Raw genomic sequence first — 17,302 nt, forward strand, 5'->3', positions numbered from 1 at the left:
CAAGTCTTCTCTCCCCCCACAATGTCCTCTCTCCCCCCACAATGTCCTCTCTCCCCCACAATGTCCTCTCTCCCCCCCACAATGTCCTCTCTACCCCCACAATGTCCTCTCTCCCCCCACAATGTCCTCTCTCCCCCCACAATGTCCTCTCTCCCACCCACAATGTCATCTCTCCCCCCACAATGTCCTCTCTACCCCCACAATGTCCTCTCTCCCCCCACAATGTCCTCTCTCCCCCCACAATGTCCTCTCTCCCATCACAGTGTCCTCTCTCACCCCACAATGTCCTCTCTCCCCCCACAATGTCCTTTCTCACCCCACAATGTCCTTTCTCACCCCACAATGTCCTCTCTCCCCCCACAATGTCCTCTCTCCCCCACAATGTCCTCTCTCCCCCCCACAATGTCCTCTCTCCCCCCCACAATGTCCTCTCTTCCCCCCACAATGTCCTCTCTCCCCGCACAATGTCCTCTCTCCTCCCACAATGTCCTCTCTCCCCCCGCAATGTCCTCTCTCTCCCCACAATGTCCTCTCTCCCCCCCCAACAATGTCCTCTCTCCCCCCACAATGTCCTTCCTCCCCCCACAATGTCCTCTCTCCCCTACAATGTCCTCTCTCCCCCTACAATGTGCTCTCTCCCCCTACAATGTCCTCTCTCCCCCCCACAATGTCCTCTCTCCCCCCACAATGTCCTCCCTCCCCCCACAATGTCCTCTCTCCCCCCACAATGTTCTCTCTCCCCCCAGAATGTCCTCTCCCCCCCCCCACAATATCCTCTCTCCCCACACAATGCCCTCTCTCCCCAAATGTCCTCTCTCCCCCCCCACAATGTCCTCTCTCCCCCTACAATGTCCTCTCACCCCCACAATATCCTCCCCCCCACAATATCCTCTCTCCCCCCCCACAATTATGAGGGTGCCGGTTAGTTCCCTCAGTAACCCCTAGATGGCACCTTCACTTGTTTGTTTCCTTTAGCTAAATTGTTACTAGTTTACTTAACTGCCTTTTATCAGGTTTATTGGTTTCAACTGTTTTTGCTTGTATTTAGGTTCTGTGGTTTCTTCCCTCTGTGCTCACTCTTGACAAGCCGTTTGCCTAGTAGTAGCTTGTCTTGAGCTCCTATGTTTGTAACTGTTTACCTGTGTGATTGTAGTGTAGTACTTTTATTTAAGACTGCGTACCTGCTTCTCGTCTCGTCTGTCTGCACTTGGGTCCAGAACCAGCCTCACCCTGACAGCAAGACTGAGCCAGTATGGACCCAGCAGTGATGCAGGAACTTCATTCTATTCTCTCCCATCAAGGTGCTTTCCTCGGCCGCCTTGAGCAAGTTCTCCAAAGCATTTCGGACAAGGTAGATACGTGGACTCAGACCATTCAACACCCAGCCGCTGTGGCTTCTGCTCAAGATGTTCCTCCTCAGTCAGTTCCTTTGTGTGCTACCCCACCGGTCGCCGATCTCCAGACTCACCGAGAGCCTCGCCTACCCGCGCCAGAGCGCTATGACGGTCATCCGGGCAAGTGTCGCGGCTTCTTGACCCAGTGCTTCCCAGTTTTTAAACTCCAACCCTCCATGTTCCTATCACCCCGCTCTAAGGTAGCGTTCATCATATCACTACTCTCGGGAAAAGCTCTCGCCTGGGCTAACGCTATCTGGGAGCAGCAATCTTTCGTCTGCTCGGACATTCTCCTTTTCGTCGAAGAGATGAGCAAAGTCTTTGACCATCCTGTGAGTGGACGGGAGGCAGCTAAGAGACTTTTGAATCTCCGCCAGGGCAACTGCAGCGTAGCCAACTTCGCCATTGAGTTCCGCACACTCGCTGCGGAGAGCCGCGGGAACACTGAGGCCCTTCTCTCCAGGTTTCTTCATGGCCTCTCCAAATCTATCAAAGATGAGCTGGCGTCCAGAGTGATTCCGGAGGACCTTCACACGCTCATCTCCCTTGCCATCAGAGTGCATAACCGCCTCCAGGAGCATGGTAGAGAGAGGAGATTCACTACTTCCACAGAGAGGAGATCTTCCGGTGTTTCGAATCTGACCCAAGAGTTTCCAAGTACCCCCGAGTCCACCTGTTAGCGCCGAAGAGGAACCTATGCAACTCAGCAGAACTCGGCTCTCCCAGATTGAGAGACAGAGGAGATTGAGAGAGGGGCGTTGTCTTTACTGTGGCCTGTCTGGCCATCTCAGAGCCACATGCCCTGAGCTTCAGGAAAAAGCCAGGAGGATTGGGAAAATGCGGACAGATCAAATCCCTTCTCCTACCCCTTCTGTCTTCCAAACCCTGCTTCCCGCTCGTCTCTCTTGGGAGGGACAACAGTACAACCTCCAGGCGTTTATTGACTCCGGGGCCGCTGGCTGTTTTATCGATGCCACCCTTGTGCGCAGCCTGAAAATTCCTTTCTCCCGCCTTGACAAGCCTTTACAAGTCACCGCCCTCGACAGCAGGCCCCTTGGTTCTGGGCGTATTCATCATACCACCGGAGTATTACATGTCCAAGTAGGGGAGAGACATCAAGAGTTGCTGCAGTTTCACCTTATCGATTCACCTGAGCTCCCTCTCGTTCTTGGACATACGTGGCTCTCTCTTCACAACCCTCACATTGACTGGACGACCGGGACTGTGCTGGAGTGGGGTCCTTCATGTCTAGCCAACTGTCTTAAGGTCTTCCCTAGTCTGCCCCGTCCTTCCTCTCCCGAGCCAGCTGATCAGCTGGACCTTGCTCATGTGCCCCCTGAATATTCGGACCTCCATGCTGTGTTTAGTAAGAGGCGGTCCACTACACTCCGCCCACACCGGTCCTACGACTGTGCCATTGATCTCCTACCTGGCACTAGCCCCCCTCGGGGTCGGCCCTACTCTCTCTCTGGCCCTGAGAATGTTTCCATGGAAGAATACATCAAGGAAGCCCTCGCTACAGGTTTCATTCGCCCTTCCACCTCCCCAGCGGGTGCTGGCTTCTTTTTTGTAAAGAAGAAGGATGGTGGTCTCAGGCCTTGCATAGACTATCGGGGGCTTAACAAAATTACCATTAAGAACCGCTATCCTCTCCCTTTGATGTCTTCAGCGTTTGAGCAGCTGCAGGGAGCTACCATCTTCTCCAAACTTGACCTCCACAACGCGTACAACCTGGTCCGCATTAGGGAGGGGGATGAATGGAAGACTGCCTTTATCACCCCTAGCGGTCACTGGGAATACCTCGTCATGCCCTTTGGTCTCACTAACGCTCCTGCTGTCTTCCAATCTCTGGTCAATGACGTGCTCCGGGACCTGCTGAACCAGTTCGTGTTTGTTTATTTAGATGACATTCTCATCTTCTCAAAGTCCCCCCAGCAGCATGTCCAACACGTCAGACAGGTTCTGCAGAGGCTTTTGGAGAACCGTCTCTTTGTCAAATCCGACAAATGTGAATTCCACATCTCTAAGGTCACCTTCCTGGGCTACGTCATCTCCTGTGAAAGCATCCAGACGGATCCTAGCAAGGTTCAAGCCGTCTTGAACTGGCCGTGTCCCACGTCGGTTAAGCAGGTTCAGCGGTTCCTGGGATTCGCCAACTTTTACAGACGCTTCATCCGCAACTCAGCTCCATTGCCACCTCCCTCTCCGAATTAACCAAGGGCTCGTCTTTACGGTTCAGTTGGTCTTCTGAAGCAGAACAGGCCTTCCAGGAGCTCAAACAACGTTTCACCTCTGCTCCCATTCTGGTACACCCGGTCCCCACCCTGCCCTTTATCGTAGAGGTGGATGCCTCGGATATTGGAATCGGGGCTGTCCTGTCCCAGCGCTCCCCTAAGGACCAAAAGCTACATCCCTGTGCCTTCTTTTCCCGTCGCCTGAAGCCAGCAGAGAGCAACTACGATGTCGGCAACAGGGAGCTCTTGGCAGTTAAGTTGGCCTTGGAGGAGTGGAGACACTGGTTGGAGGGAGCAGAGCATCCTTTTGTCGTCTGGACCGACCATAAAAATCTGACATATATCCAGGACGCCAAGTGCCTCAACCCTCGGCAGGCCAGGTGGGCTCTCTTCTTTAACCGGTTCAACTTTCTTCTGTCTTACCGCCCAGGGTCTAAGAACCTCAAACCGGATGCCCTTTCTCGCCAGTTTGACCCCTCGGAAAAGGACTGGACCCCGGAACCTATCATCCCCAGTTCCTGCATCGTTGCTCCCGTCGCATGGGAGATTGAGACTGTGGTGCGAGGGGCCCAACGTCAAGAGGCTGACCCTGGAGGAGGCCCTCCTCATAGCCTTTATGTTCCCAGTCAGGTGTGCGCCCAGGTCCTTCAATGGGGGCACTCTTCTCGATTGACTGGTCATCCTGGGATCCGTCGGACTCTCGAGTTCCTTAAGAGGAGGTTCTGGTGGCCCTCTATTGAAGCCGACACCCGGGCCTTTGTCTCCGCTTGTCCCGTCTGTGCCCAGAACAAGACATCCCAACAACCTCCGCTTGGTCCCCTGCATCCCTTGCCCATCCCCAGCCGTCCCTGGTCTCATAGCGCCCTGGATTTCATCACCGGGCTACCTCCATCTGAGGGATTCACTACCATCCTAGTTGTGGTCGATCGCTTTTCCAAGGCTGCTCACTTCGTCCCTCTTGTCAAGCTTCCCTCTGCCAGAGAGACTGCCCAGCTGGTTGTCCAGCATGTCTTCCGCCTCCATGGCTTGCCCCTGGATGTCGTCTCTGGCCATGGTCCCCAGTTCTCATCCAGGTTCTGGAAGGCTTTTTGTTCCCTCCTGGGTGCTTCCGTCAGTCTCTCCTCTGGGTTCCACCCACAGTCTAACGGCCAGACTGAGAGAACCAACCAAGATCTGGAGAGGGTGCTAAGAAGCTTTGTGTCCTCCAATCCTTCCACCTGGAGCAAGTATCTGGTCTGGGCAGAGTACGCGCACAATACCCATCAGAGCTCCTCCACTGGCCTCTCACCTTTCGAATGTCAATATGGCTTTCAACCGCCACTCTTCCCTGAACAGGAGAGGGAGGTAGGAGTCCCGGCTGCCCAGGGGTTCATCCAACGCTGCCGCCGTACCTGGAGGAGGGTCCGATCCGCCTTGCAGCTCGCTTCTTCTCGGCAGAAAGTGCAGGCTGACCGACACCGTCGCCCAGCTCCTCGGTTCCGGACCGGACAGAAGGTCTGGCTGTCTACCCGGGATCTTCCACTCCATGTGGAGTCCCGCAAGTTGGCTCGCCGGTTCATCGGACCTTTTAGGATTTTGGAAAAAGTAAACCCTGTGGCCTACCGGCTCCTCCTTCCTCGGTCGATGAAGATACATCCCACGTTCCACGTCTCTCACCTCCAGCCGGTACTTACCAGTCCCTTGGTTCCTGCTTCCAGACCTCCCCCCCCCGGCCCCGCAGGATTGACGGTCAGCAAGCCTACACTGTCCGTCGCCTCCTTGATAGTCGCCGGGTTAGGAGGAGCATTCAATACCTGGTCGACTGGGAGGGTTATGGTCCTGAAGAGCGTTCCTGGGTTCCGGCCCGGGACATTTTGGATCCTGAACTCATCAGGGATTTTCGCTGTCGCCACCCTGATCGTCCAGGAGGAACTTTAGGAGCCGTTCCTAGGGGAGGGGGTCCTGTGAGGGTGCCGGTTAGTTCCCTCAGTAACCCCTAGATGGCATCTTCACTTGTTTGTTTCCTTTTGCTAAATTGTTACTAGTTTACTTAACTGCCTTTTATCAGGTTTATTGGTTTCACCTGTTTTTGCTTGTATTTAAGTTCTGTGATTTCTTCCTCTGTGCTCAGTCTTGACAAGCCATTTGCCGAGTAGTAGCTTGTCTTGAGCTCCTATGTTTGTAACTGTTTACCTGTGTGATTCTAGTAAAGTACTTTTATTTAGGACTGCATACCTGCTTCTCGTCTCGTCTGTCTGCACTTGGGTCCAGAACCAGCCTCGCCCTGACACACGATGTCCTCTCTCCCCCCACAATGTCCTCTCCCCCCACAATGACCTCTCTCCCCCCACAATGTCCTCTCTCCCCCCACAATGTCCTCTCTCCCCCCACAATTTCCTCTCTCCCCGCACAATGTCCTCTCTCCCCCCACAATGTCCTCTCCCCCCCACAATGTCCTCTCTCCCCCCACAATGTCCTCTCTCCCCCCACAATGTCCTCTCTCCCCCCACAATGTCCTCTCTCCCCCCCACAATGTCCTCTCTCCCCCCTACAATGTTCTCTCTCCCCCCCACAATGTTCTCTCTCCCCACACAATGTCCTCTCTCCCCCCACAATGTCCTCTCTCCCCCTCACAATGTCCTCTCTCCCCACACAATGTCCTCTCTCCCCCCACAATGTCCTCTCTCCCCCCACAATGTCCTCTCTCCCCCCACAATGTCCTCTCTCCTCCCCACAATGTCCTTTCTCCCCCCCACAATGTCCTCTCTACCCCCACAATGTCCTCTCGCCCCCCCACAATGTCCTCTCCCCCCCCACAATGTCCTCTCTCCCCCCACAATGTCCTCTCTCCCCCCCACAATGTCCTCTCTCCCCCCCACAATGTCCTCTCTCCCCCCACAATGTCCTCTCTCCCCCCCACAATGTCCTCTCTCCCCCCCACAATGTCCTCTCTCCCCCCCCACAATGTCCTCTCTCCCCCCACAATGTCCTCTCTCCCCCCACAATGTCCTCTCTGCCCCCACAATGTCCTCTCTCCCCCCCACAATGTCCTCTCTCCCCCCCACAATGTCCTCTCTCCCCCCACAATGTCCTCTCTCCCCCCACAATGTCCTCTCTCCCCCCACAATGTCCTCTCTCCCCCCCACAATGTCCTCTCTCCCCCCCACAATTTCCTCTCTCCCCCCCCACAAAGTCCTCTCTCCCCCCACAATGTCCTCTCTCCCCCCACAATGTCCTCTCTGCCTCCACAATGTCCTCTCTCCCCCCCACAATGTCCTCTCTCCCCCCCACAATGTCCTCTCTCCCCCCCACAATGTCCTCTCTCCCCCCACAATGTCCTCTCTCCCCCCACAATGTCCTCTCTGCCCCCACAATGTCCTCTCTCCCCCCCACAATGTCCTCTCTCCCCCCCACAATGTCCTCTCTCCCCCCCACAATGTCCTCTCTCCCCCCCACAATGTCCTCTCTCCCCCCACAATGTCCTCTCTCCCCCCACAATGTCCTCTCTCCCCCACAATGTCCTCTCTCCCCCCACAATGTCCTCTCTCCCCCCACAATGTCCTTTCTCCCCCCACAATGCCCTCTCTCCCCCACAATGTCCTCTCTCCCCCCCACAATGTCCTCTCTCCCCCCCACAATGTCCTCTCTCCCCCCCACAATGTCCTCCCTCCCCCCACAATGTCCTCTCTCCCCCCACAATGTCCTCTCTCCCCCCACAATGTCCTCTCTCCCCCACAATGTCCTCTCTCCCCCCACAATGTCCTCTCTCCCCCCACAATGTCCTTTCTCCCCCCACAATGTCCTCTCTCCCCCACAATGTCCTCTCTCCCCCCACAATGTCCTCTCTCCCCCCACAATGTCCTCTCTCCCCCCACAATGTCCTCTCTCCCCCCACAATGTCCTCTCTCCCCCCACAATGTCCTCTCTCCCCCACAATGTCCTCTCTCCCCCCACAATGTCCTCTCTCCCCCCCACAATGTCCTCTCTACCCCCACAATGTCCTCTCTCCCCCCCACAATGTCCTCTCTCCCCCACAATGTCCTCTCTCCCCCCACAATGTCCTCTCTCCCCCCACAATGTCCTCTCACCCCACAATGTCCTCTCTCCCCCACAATGTCCTCTCTCCCCCCACAATGTCCTCTCTCCCCCCCACAATGTCCTCTCTCCCCCCACAATGTCCTCTCTCCCCCCCACAATGTCCTCTCTCCCCCCCACAATGTCCTCTCTCCCCCCACAATGTCCTCTCTCCCCCCACAATGTCCTCTCTCCCCCGCAAAAATGTCCTCTCTCCCCCCCCACAATGTCCTCTCTCCCCCCCCAAAATGTCCTCTCTCCCCCCACAATGTCCTCTCTCTCCCACCAGTGTCCTCTCTCCCCCTGCCTCCACGATGTCCTCTCTCCCCCTGCCTCCACAATGTCCCCTCTCCCTCCATGTCCTCTTTTCCTCCCCCAACAATGTCCTCTCTTCCTCCCCCCCCACCATGTCCTCTGCCGCCCCCCCACGATGTCCTCTGCTCACCCCCATGTCCTCTCTTCCTCCCCCCGTGTCCTCTCTCCCCCCCCACCCCCACGATGTCCTCTCTCTCTCCCGCCCCCACGGTGTCCTCTCTCTCCCCCCCCCACGATGTCCTCTCTTCAACCTCCTGCCCCAATCGCTGACCTTCCCCCTCCCCCTCTCGGCCCAGAAGGGGAATGCATCCAAAAACTGATACCAAGGTCCTGGCGTTAAGGTGGGCAATGGCTCCACATTGTCAGGTTCTTCGGCCATATTCGGCCTCCCCTGCACCCTCACTGCCTACCTGTAAATTGTTGAAGACTAATGATATGCCTGTCTGGTGTAAGGTTGGAGATTTAGATTGAAATAGTCTCCCTTTTAGCCTGCAAGCTAAATCTCTTTAGTGATGCATGATTTTGCATTAGACAGAAAACAATTGTTAGTTGGCCCTAAATCTTTCATCTCTTTTCTCCACGATGAGAAGGTAATGTAAAATTCCGCAGCAGATATATTTCATTTTCAAATAGTTTATGAGTTACCTTGTAAAATAACTACTAGGTTCCTCATATGGAACAGAACAATGATGAACTGTTTGATATTTGTATCTCACGTTGAGTGACAGAGCACAGCTCCTTAATACTATTCCAAATTACTTAAACAAAATCAAAACATCACTTCCTTTTTCTGAGAAATCTAAGTGAAGGATCAAGAATGCACAAAAATTTGAAAAGTAGGAAAGAAGCTTGAAGATTGTCAGAAGAAGAGAAGGAGGTTATCTTGACCCCATTTATAATCCCTGCTCAGTTACCTACCAAGACAATTTATTACAACTCTCTCAGCATCTGGCTGAAAACATTCCATCTCACTTCCCTTCTTACTCCTAACTTCATTTTAACTTGTGTCCCCTGATATTTGAATCTTTTGACATAGCCAACAGTTTGAGCAGAAAAAAAAACAAAGCCCTGATTTTATATAGTGCCTTTCACAAACCACGTCTGCAGCCAATGAAGTACTTTTAAAGTGTACTCACTGTTATAATATAGGAAACGCAGCAACCAATTTGCGCACAGTAAGGTTCCACAAACAGCAATGTTTTAATGACCAAATAATCTGTTTTTTTGGTGAGGTTTGTTAAGTGATAAATATTGTTCAGGACCCCGGGGAGAACGCCCCTGCTCTTCTTCAAAGTAGGGCCATGGGATCTTTTACGTCTACCTGAGAGGGCAGACAGGGCCTCGGTTTAACATCTGAAAGACAGCACCTCTGACAGAGCAGCACTCCCTCCGTACTGCACTTGAGTGTCAGCCTAGATTTTATGCTCAAATCTTTGGAACGAGAGGTGAACCCACAACCTTGTGAATCAGAGTGAATGTGTTACCACTGAGAGCTAAAGTAGTTTAGCAGAATTGCCTGAACCTTGAATTAAGCTATTTGGTAGATTTGATTCTTTATAGATTTCTTTTCAAATCGACCAAAGAAATTTGGATATGGAAGAGGTTTCAGAATTGAGAAAAGATACTGTGGTAAATTTTATGAATTAACACTCCCGGCAGAATGCCGTGTGACTAGAGCGTATATTGGGAACTTGGGCATGTAGATCAGTGCACCCGCAAGATTTACGATCCATTAAAGCGAAAGGATGGGAAACCATGCCCTCCTCCGTGGTGGAATTCCTGATAGGTGCTCCTATCACATGAAGCTCTACGCCGGGAGCATTAAGTCATGAAATTTACCCCTCTGAGTTATCAACTTTAGAGGAGAGTGCCCAGGATGATTGCAGGCCCTGAGGTATTAGACGGTAGAAATTATAATCAGCACTATTCCTATATGAATGCTTAAGGCACTCCTACCAAGTACCTCCCTCTGCTATTTAATGGCTGCGTTAAAATAATGCAGAGAGAGAAATTAGGCAGAAATGTATTGACTGTTTGTAGAAGAGCAGCACTGATCATGGGCTCCACCCTTAATTTATTAAGGAAGGCTCAAGTATTTCTATTTATTTTTGCTGAAGCAAAGAAGACTGAGTCGAGGGATTAAACAGATATAAGGTTGTCGTGTGCATGTTATTTAACTGTGACAGGACTAGAGGTAAATGTAAGCACACAATTCACAAACCTTGAGCAGGGTTAGAGATTAGAAAACCTCCTCTCCCCTCACAGTACAGTGGACAGGTGGTCAATTTGATGCTCCTCTCCAGGGGTTGGATTGATACCCGTTAAAAAAGGAGATTGAGGATTTATGAATATATTATTAGCATTGTTAGACCTTTTCTTCAGGGAAGATAGGAGCATAGGAACAGGAGGAGGCCATTCAGCCCCTCGAGCCTGTTCCGCCATTCAATTAGATCATGGGTGATCTGCATCTTAACTCCATTTACCTGCCTTGGTGTTATAATCATTAATACCCCACATAACAAAAATCTATCAATCTCAGTTTTGGCATTTTCAATTCACCTAGCCTTAACAGCTTTTTGGGGAGAGAGTGCCAGAGTTCTACTACCCTTTGTGTGAAGAAGTGCTCCCTGACATCACTCCTAAATGGCCTAGCTCTATTTTAAGGTTATTCCCCCTTGTATTGGACGCCCCAGGGGAGAATTCATGTCTTCATGGCATCAACAGGTGTTGGTGGGAGGAGGTCCATAATAGAATCGAATCCTGTATGGACTCTGGACAGAGTGGGCTTTGGTGGACCAAATGGCCTTTTCTTGCTTTGAACATTCTTACGTTCTTAAATGACTCAAACTGAAGTCACACCAGCACTTACATATGAGAGTGAAATGACATAAGGTTTGAGAAATGAAAGTAGATCTGTCTTTGTTCAATCACATAGCCTGTGATATTTATAACCTTTAAAAATGGTAAAAATTCTAAGGACACATTAGCTGTTCATCAGTTCCAGTGAGCTTCTTCAAGATATGCTGGAATTAGTTCAGTCAACATGTCACTACAGACTCCTGCAATCATTTGTGAAGTGGCAATCGATACCGCAGTAATGAAAAATTATAAAAGAATAAAGTTCAGCATTCATTTTAAAGGCTGCAAAAATCAATATTGTTTCAGTAGAGAGTTAGTCAATACTAGTGTCATTGGAGCAGCAGTGTCCCAGTGGCAGGAGAAACAAAATGCAGTAGGAGGCAAGTCTGTAATCTGATGCAAAAATATTTTCCAATTTGATACCAGTAACCTTTTTAAAAAAAACACATGTCTGGCTGTGTGAGGTGGTGGTGACCCTCGGTTTGTGTCTGCAGCCTCCACACAATAAGCCTCCTAGCTCAATAAAGCATCAAGGAAGGACCATGCTCACAGTGATGGCAGATGAAACAAAGGAAGATTGCTGACAGGCCATTCACTGCACCTCCTAGTGCACAGTCAGAGAGTGGCTCAGGGAAAAGGCCTTTGACTGGGTTGCCTACCAGCCTCCTCAGTAACAATATGGTGCAGGGATCGAAAGAGGGGAGGAAAAATACATTCAATTAAAGTTGCTCATTCATCCAAAAATGCAAAGCAATCCATAAATGTGCCTGTAGCAATATCATACCTTTAATGAGACCGACACTTGTCATCGCAGCTGTGGTGCAGCATGGAGGTGCTGCATGTTTGGGCAGAGTGACTACAAGCTGCAATCGAGGATCCAGACTTCGACTCAACATTAGCAATATCTTTGTGAAGTAAATGATTTTTTTAAAAAGTATTCATTCTTGGGATGTGGGCATCACTAGCAAGGCCAGCATTTATTGCCCACCCCTCATTGACCTTGAGAAGGTCGTGGTGGTCCGCCTTCTTGAACCGCTGCAGTCTTTGTGGTGAAGGCACACTCACAGTGCTGTTAGGTAGGAAGTTCCAGGATTTTGACCCAGCGACGATGAAGAACGGCGATATACTTCCACATATGGATGGTGTGTGACTTGGAGGGAATCTTGGAGCTAATGGTGTTCCCATGTACCTGCTGCCCTCATCTTTCTGGGTGGTGGAGGTCGTAGGTTTGAGAGGTGCTGTCAAAGAAGCCTTCAGATATCCCTTTCCTCTATAGCTCAGTGAGTTTAATCAGTGAGTAGATGAGCCACAGAGATAGTTGATCTCAGCCAGCATAGTGGGAGCGTACAACTGGCTTTAGCACCTCTGAGTATGAGCAAGGGAAACTGGCCTAGGTTTCTGGGGAAGGGCACTATACCCGAAGCACTTCTCCCTCCACAGGTGCTGACTGACCTGCTGTGTATTTTAGCATTTTCTGGGTTTTTTGTTTCAGATTTCCAGCTTTTACAATTTTTACTTCTTATTCCCAGTCCTGATTGATGCCTAGTAACTTTTGCCAGACACATGCATGAGTGGATGTCAAGGGAGGACAGGATCCACCCTCACTCCCATGGTCGAACAGTCTGATAACACTCACTTTCCAAACTCGCCCATGACGGGTGGTACCTAGTACCAGTGGAACTGTAGCCCAGCAAGAACTCAACACCTTCATGATAGCAAGGGAGAGGAGGAAAAACAGGAGACTACCAGTGTTTGGAGAAGTCCAGCATCAACTTCCATTGTTCTGCATCATGACATCACACAAAATCTCCACAAAGTAAATGGTGTCTTTGAATACTTCTACTTCCTGAGCTTGCACGGTTACAAGATAAGTGCAGTTGATGAAGGCCATTCAGCCCATCCTGACCCATCCAGATAGACCCTGCAGTCTCCCATGAACACATCTAGCAGTTTCTTCAATGGTTCCAGCCTATTTCTGCCTCCACTAGGCTACCCAAAGTCTATCTCACACACTATTCCCTCTTTATGAACAACTCCTCACTTTGTAGTTTCTTTCCCATTTCCCCTGCTCTCTTCCAATTTCAGTCCCACTCACCCAGCACCCCATCCTCACTAACCCACATGACCTCCCAGTCCCCCAAGACAGTTCAAAATCCTTGTTCTGACCTTCAAATCCCTCACCCAACCCTATCTCTGCAATCACCACCCACCTCATATCCCCTCCTACACATGTTGGCCCTCCGACTTTGCCCTTTTGTCCATTGGTGGTAAAGCCTTCAGTCACCTCAACCTTACTCTCTAAAACTCCCTCTCTAAACCCTTCTACTTCTGTCCTCTTCTCAAAACCCATCTTTTCAGCCAAACTTTCAGTCATCCCTCTTAATCTGTCCCTCTATGGTTTAGTGTCCCTTTCCTGATCTAGTTGTATTTATTATTCTGCCCCACTCTGTTAAATGCCTTGGGATGTTTTCCATGTTAAAGGCACCATATAAACGCAAGTTGCTGTGTGAAGAATTTCCTGATATCAGTCCTGAATTGGTCTTTGCTAGCACGTAAATTACAACATCTCACTTCATGATTATTACATAATATTTACAGCGCAGAAACAAGTCTATGCCAGTGTTTCTGCTCCACACGAGTTTCCTCCCAATAAAGGGGTTGGGTATAAAGACTTTCCTGATAGTTTTACAGAGAAGGCAATCGCCCTTTAAAACACGATGTCAGTGCACGAACAAGTGTCAATGTCACAGAGATATTATTCCAAAGCTCAAAAGCCAATGACAGATCCTAAAAGGACAATATTTGCACTTGTCAGCTGAAACAGTTCTTGGTCGGCTTTCATCATCTCTGCCGATAGCTCAGCACAATGCAAGCTACCTCTGGCAACACTCAGACAATACAATCTATAACCATCCCTTTCCCTGCAGCATCTGACATCTCTATCTTCACAATGGCTGTCACGAGAAGTGATTTATTGGCCAACAATTGTTGGATTAAGCAATTGCTATCCTAACTTAGCTTTTTTCACAAGGTTGACAGTTTGATGTTTTCCTGTAGTGGTCTCATGATCAGCTCTCTTAACTGCTATAGGATCCAATATATTTTTTTAGAAAACATAGTTGATACTGCGACAAACAATAGGCTCGCCTACCTGCCCCAGTATACTGGGTCACCAGAAAGGAAGGACCAGCGATATTTTACTAGCAGTGGGCTGCAATTGGTCATCGACACATGGCGCACCATCTCAGTATCGTTCAGGATACAACCAAAATCCACCACAGTGGTTTCGAAGTGCAGGTTTGGGAAGTGCACCTCTCCCCTCAAGGCCACATAATCCACGTGTGGGTGCTCCAAGTACTGGACTGTCAGAACCTCGTCTACGACACGTGTGTACAAGTCAACCTTGTAAGAAGGTTCAAACTGGATTAACAGCTCTAGGTTTTCACCAACATCCAGTTTAGCAGTCTGTGTGCAGAAAGGTTGATATGAACACTGAGAAAGATTAGAGGCATTGCTAACAGCCCAACAGTACAACATCCAAAAACATTATCAACACAAGAAATTCAGGCAACACAGCATTTTGCAGCTTTACGTACAAAATTAACAGCTTGGCCCAATAGATCCTTCACACGTTCCAGTCCTTCAACACTCTGATAATGCTGGGATGCGCTTGTTACTAACATAATACAACACACAAGTCTAAATCGAGCCTTGTAGCCTTCAATTGAGATCCTTAATTAGTTTATCGATTAAGAGATCACAAAACCTCTCAAATTATTTGCAACCTAACCTTGATTACTGCAGCACAGAATGCACATCAAGATAAGCCATGATGCCCTCCATGGTCAGAAAGCCTGCTGACAATCATTATCTAGGCTCCTGCTAGGGGGTCATTTTGACTTTAGATGATAGTGTTGTCCCATTGACTTTGGTGGAAACAAAAATCAGGAGAAGTATCTGATGGTGTCTGACGGGCGGGTGGGGAGTCTGACGGGCGGGGGGGGAGTCTGATGGGCGGGGGGGGAGTCTGACGGGCGGGAGGGGAGTCTGGCGGGCAGGAGGGGAGTCTGACGGGCGGGAGGGGAGTCTGACGGGCGGGAGGGGAGTCTGACGGGCGGGAGGGGAGTCTGACGGGCGGGAGGGGAGTCTAACGGGCGGGAGGGGAGTCTGATGGGCAGGAGGGGAGTCTGACGGGCGGGAGGGGAGTCTGGCGGGCGGGAGGGAAGTCTGATGGGCGGGAGGGGAGTCTGACGGGCGGGAGGGGAGTCTGACGGGCGGGACGGATGCCTGACGGGCGGGAGGGAAGCCTGACGGGCGGGAGGGAAGCCTGACGGGCGGGAGGGGAGTCTGACGGGTGGGAGGGGAGTCTGACGGGTGGGAGGGGAGTCTGACGGGCGGCAGAGAAGCCTGACGGGCGGGAGAGAAGCCTGATGGGCGGGAGGGAAGCCTGGCGAGCTGGAGAGGTGTCTGACGGGCGGGAGGGATGCCTGACGGGCGGGAGGGAAGCCTGACGGGCAGCAGGAGAGTCTGACAGGCGGGAGGGGTGTCTGACGGGCGGGAGGGGCGTCTGACGGGCGGGAGGGGCGTCTGACGGGCGGGGAGTCTGACGGGCAGGAGGGAGGGGAGACTGACGGGTGCAAGGGGTGCCTGACAGGAGCGAGGGGAGACTGACGGGCGGGAGGGGAGTCTGACGGGCGGGAGGGGAGTCTGACGGGTGGGAGGGGAGTCTGACGGGCGGGAGGGGAGTCTGACGGGCAGGAGGGGAGTCTGATGGGCAGGAGGGGAGTCTGACGGGCGGGAGGGGAGTCTGGCGGACGGAAGGGAAGCCTGACGGGCGGAAGGGGAAGCCTGACGGGCGGGAAGGGAGTCTGACGGGCAGAAGGGAAGCCTGACGGGCGGGAGGGGAGTCTGACGCACGGGAGAGAAGCCTGACGGGCGGGAGGGGAGTCTGACGGGCGGGAGGGAAGCCTGACAGGCAGCAGGGGAGTCTGACGAGCGGGAAAGGTGTCTAACGGGCGGCAGGGAAGCCTGACTGGCAGGAGGGGAGTCTGACGGGCGGGAGGGATGCCTGACGGGTGGGAGGGATGCCTGACAGGCGGGAGGGGCGTCTGACGGGCGGGAGGGGAGACTGACGGACGGGAGGGGAGACTGACGGGCGGGAGGGAGGCTGACGTGTGGGAGGGAAACCTGACAGACGGGCGGGAAGCCTAACGGGCGGGAGGGGAGACTGACGGGCGGGAGGGAAGTATGACGGGTGGGAGGGGAGGCTGATGAGAGTGAGGGGTGCCTGACGGGAGCGAGGGGCGCCTGATGGGTGGGAGGGGAGACTGATGGGAGCGAGAGGTGCCTGACTGGAGCGAGGGGTGCCTGACGGGTGGGAGGGGAGACTGCCGGGAGCGAGAGGTGCCTGACTGGAGCAAGGGGTGCCTGGCGGGTGGGAGGGGTGTTTTCTTACTTTTATTCATTCCCGGGATGTGAGCGTCGCTGGCAAGGCCAGCATTTATTGCCCATCCCTAGTTGCCCTTGAGAAGGTGGTGGTGAGCCACATTCTTGAACCGCTGCAGTCCGTGTGGTGAAGGTACTCCCACAGTCCTGTTAGGGAGGGAGTTCCAGGATTTTGACCCAGCGATGATGAAGGAACGTCAATATATTTCCAAGTTAGGATGGTGTGTGACTTGGAGGGGAACCTGGAGGTGGTGGTGTTCCCATGCGCTTGCTGCCTTTGTCCCTCTAGGTGGAAGAGGTCGCGGAACCCAAGCTGAGCATTAGTAAGCAGCTTATTGGTGAGTAAGTGCCGCTTTGATAGCACTGTCGACGACACCTTCCCTCACTTTGTTGCTGATTGAGAGTAGACTGGCGGTAATTGGCCGGATTGGATTTGTCTTGCTTTTTGTGAACAGGACATACCTGTGCAACTTTTCACTTTGCTGGGTAGATGTCAGTTGTAGCTGTACTGGAACAGCTTGGCTAGAGGTATGGCTAGTTCTGGAGCACAGGTTTTCAGCACTACAGCCAGGATATTGTCTGGGACTTTGCTGTATCCAGTTTGCTCTGCCTTTTCTTGTTATCATGTGGAGTAAATCGAATTGGCTGAAGACTGGCACCTGTGATGGTGAGGACCTCAGGAGGAGGCTGAGATGGATCATCCACTCGGAGCTTCTGGCTGAGGATGGTTGCAAATGCTCTAGCCTTGTCTTTTGCACTCACATGGTGGGCTCCACCATCGTTGAGGAGGGGGATGTTCATGGAGCCTCTTCCTCCCGTTAGTTGTTTAATGGTCCACCACCATTCATGACTGGATATGGCAGGACTGCAGAGCTTTGATCTGATCCGTTGGCTTTTGGATTGCTTAGCTCTGTCTATAGCATGCTGTGTCCGCTATTTAGCATGCACGTAGTCCTGTGTTTAGTTTCCCCAGGTTGGCACCTCATTTTCAGTTACATCTGG

General features: G+C 52.0%; 1 protein-coding gene across 1 annotated transcript in view; it reads right to left on the reverse strand.

Annotated features, from left to right (window-relative positions):
• Positions 1-17,302, reverse strand: part of hydin (HYDIN axonemal central pair apparatus protein) — a 946,920-nt gene that overhangs the window by 359,074 nt on the left and 570,544 nt on the right. The window contains exon 19 of the mRNA XM_085992020.1: positions 14,007-14,320. Within this exon, the coding sequence (XP_085848146.1) occupies positions 14,007-14,320 (314 nt within the window). The remainder of the gene's footprint in view (positions 1-14,006; positions 14,321-17,302) is intronic.

This window comes from Somniosus microcephalus, chromosome 6 (genome assembly GCF_052327205.1).
Source record: "Somniosus microcephalus isolate GS21.2 chromosome 6, FLI_Smic_1.0, whole genome shotgun sequence".
NCBI classification, from domain to species: Eukaryota; Metazoa; Chordata; class Chondrichthyes; order Squaliformes; family Somniosidae; genus Somniosus; species Somniosus microcephalus.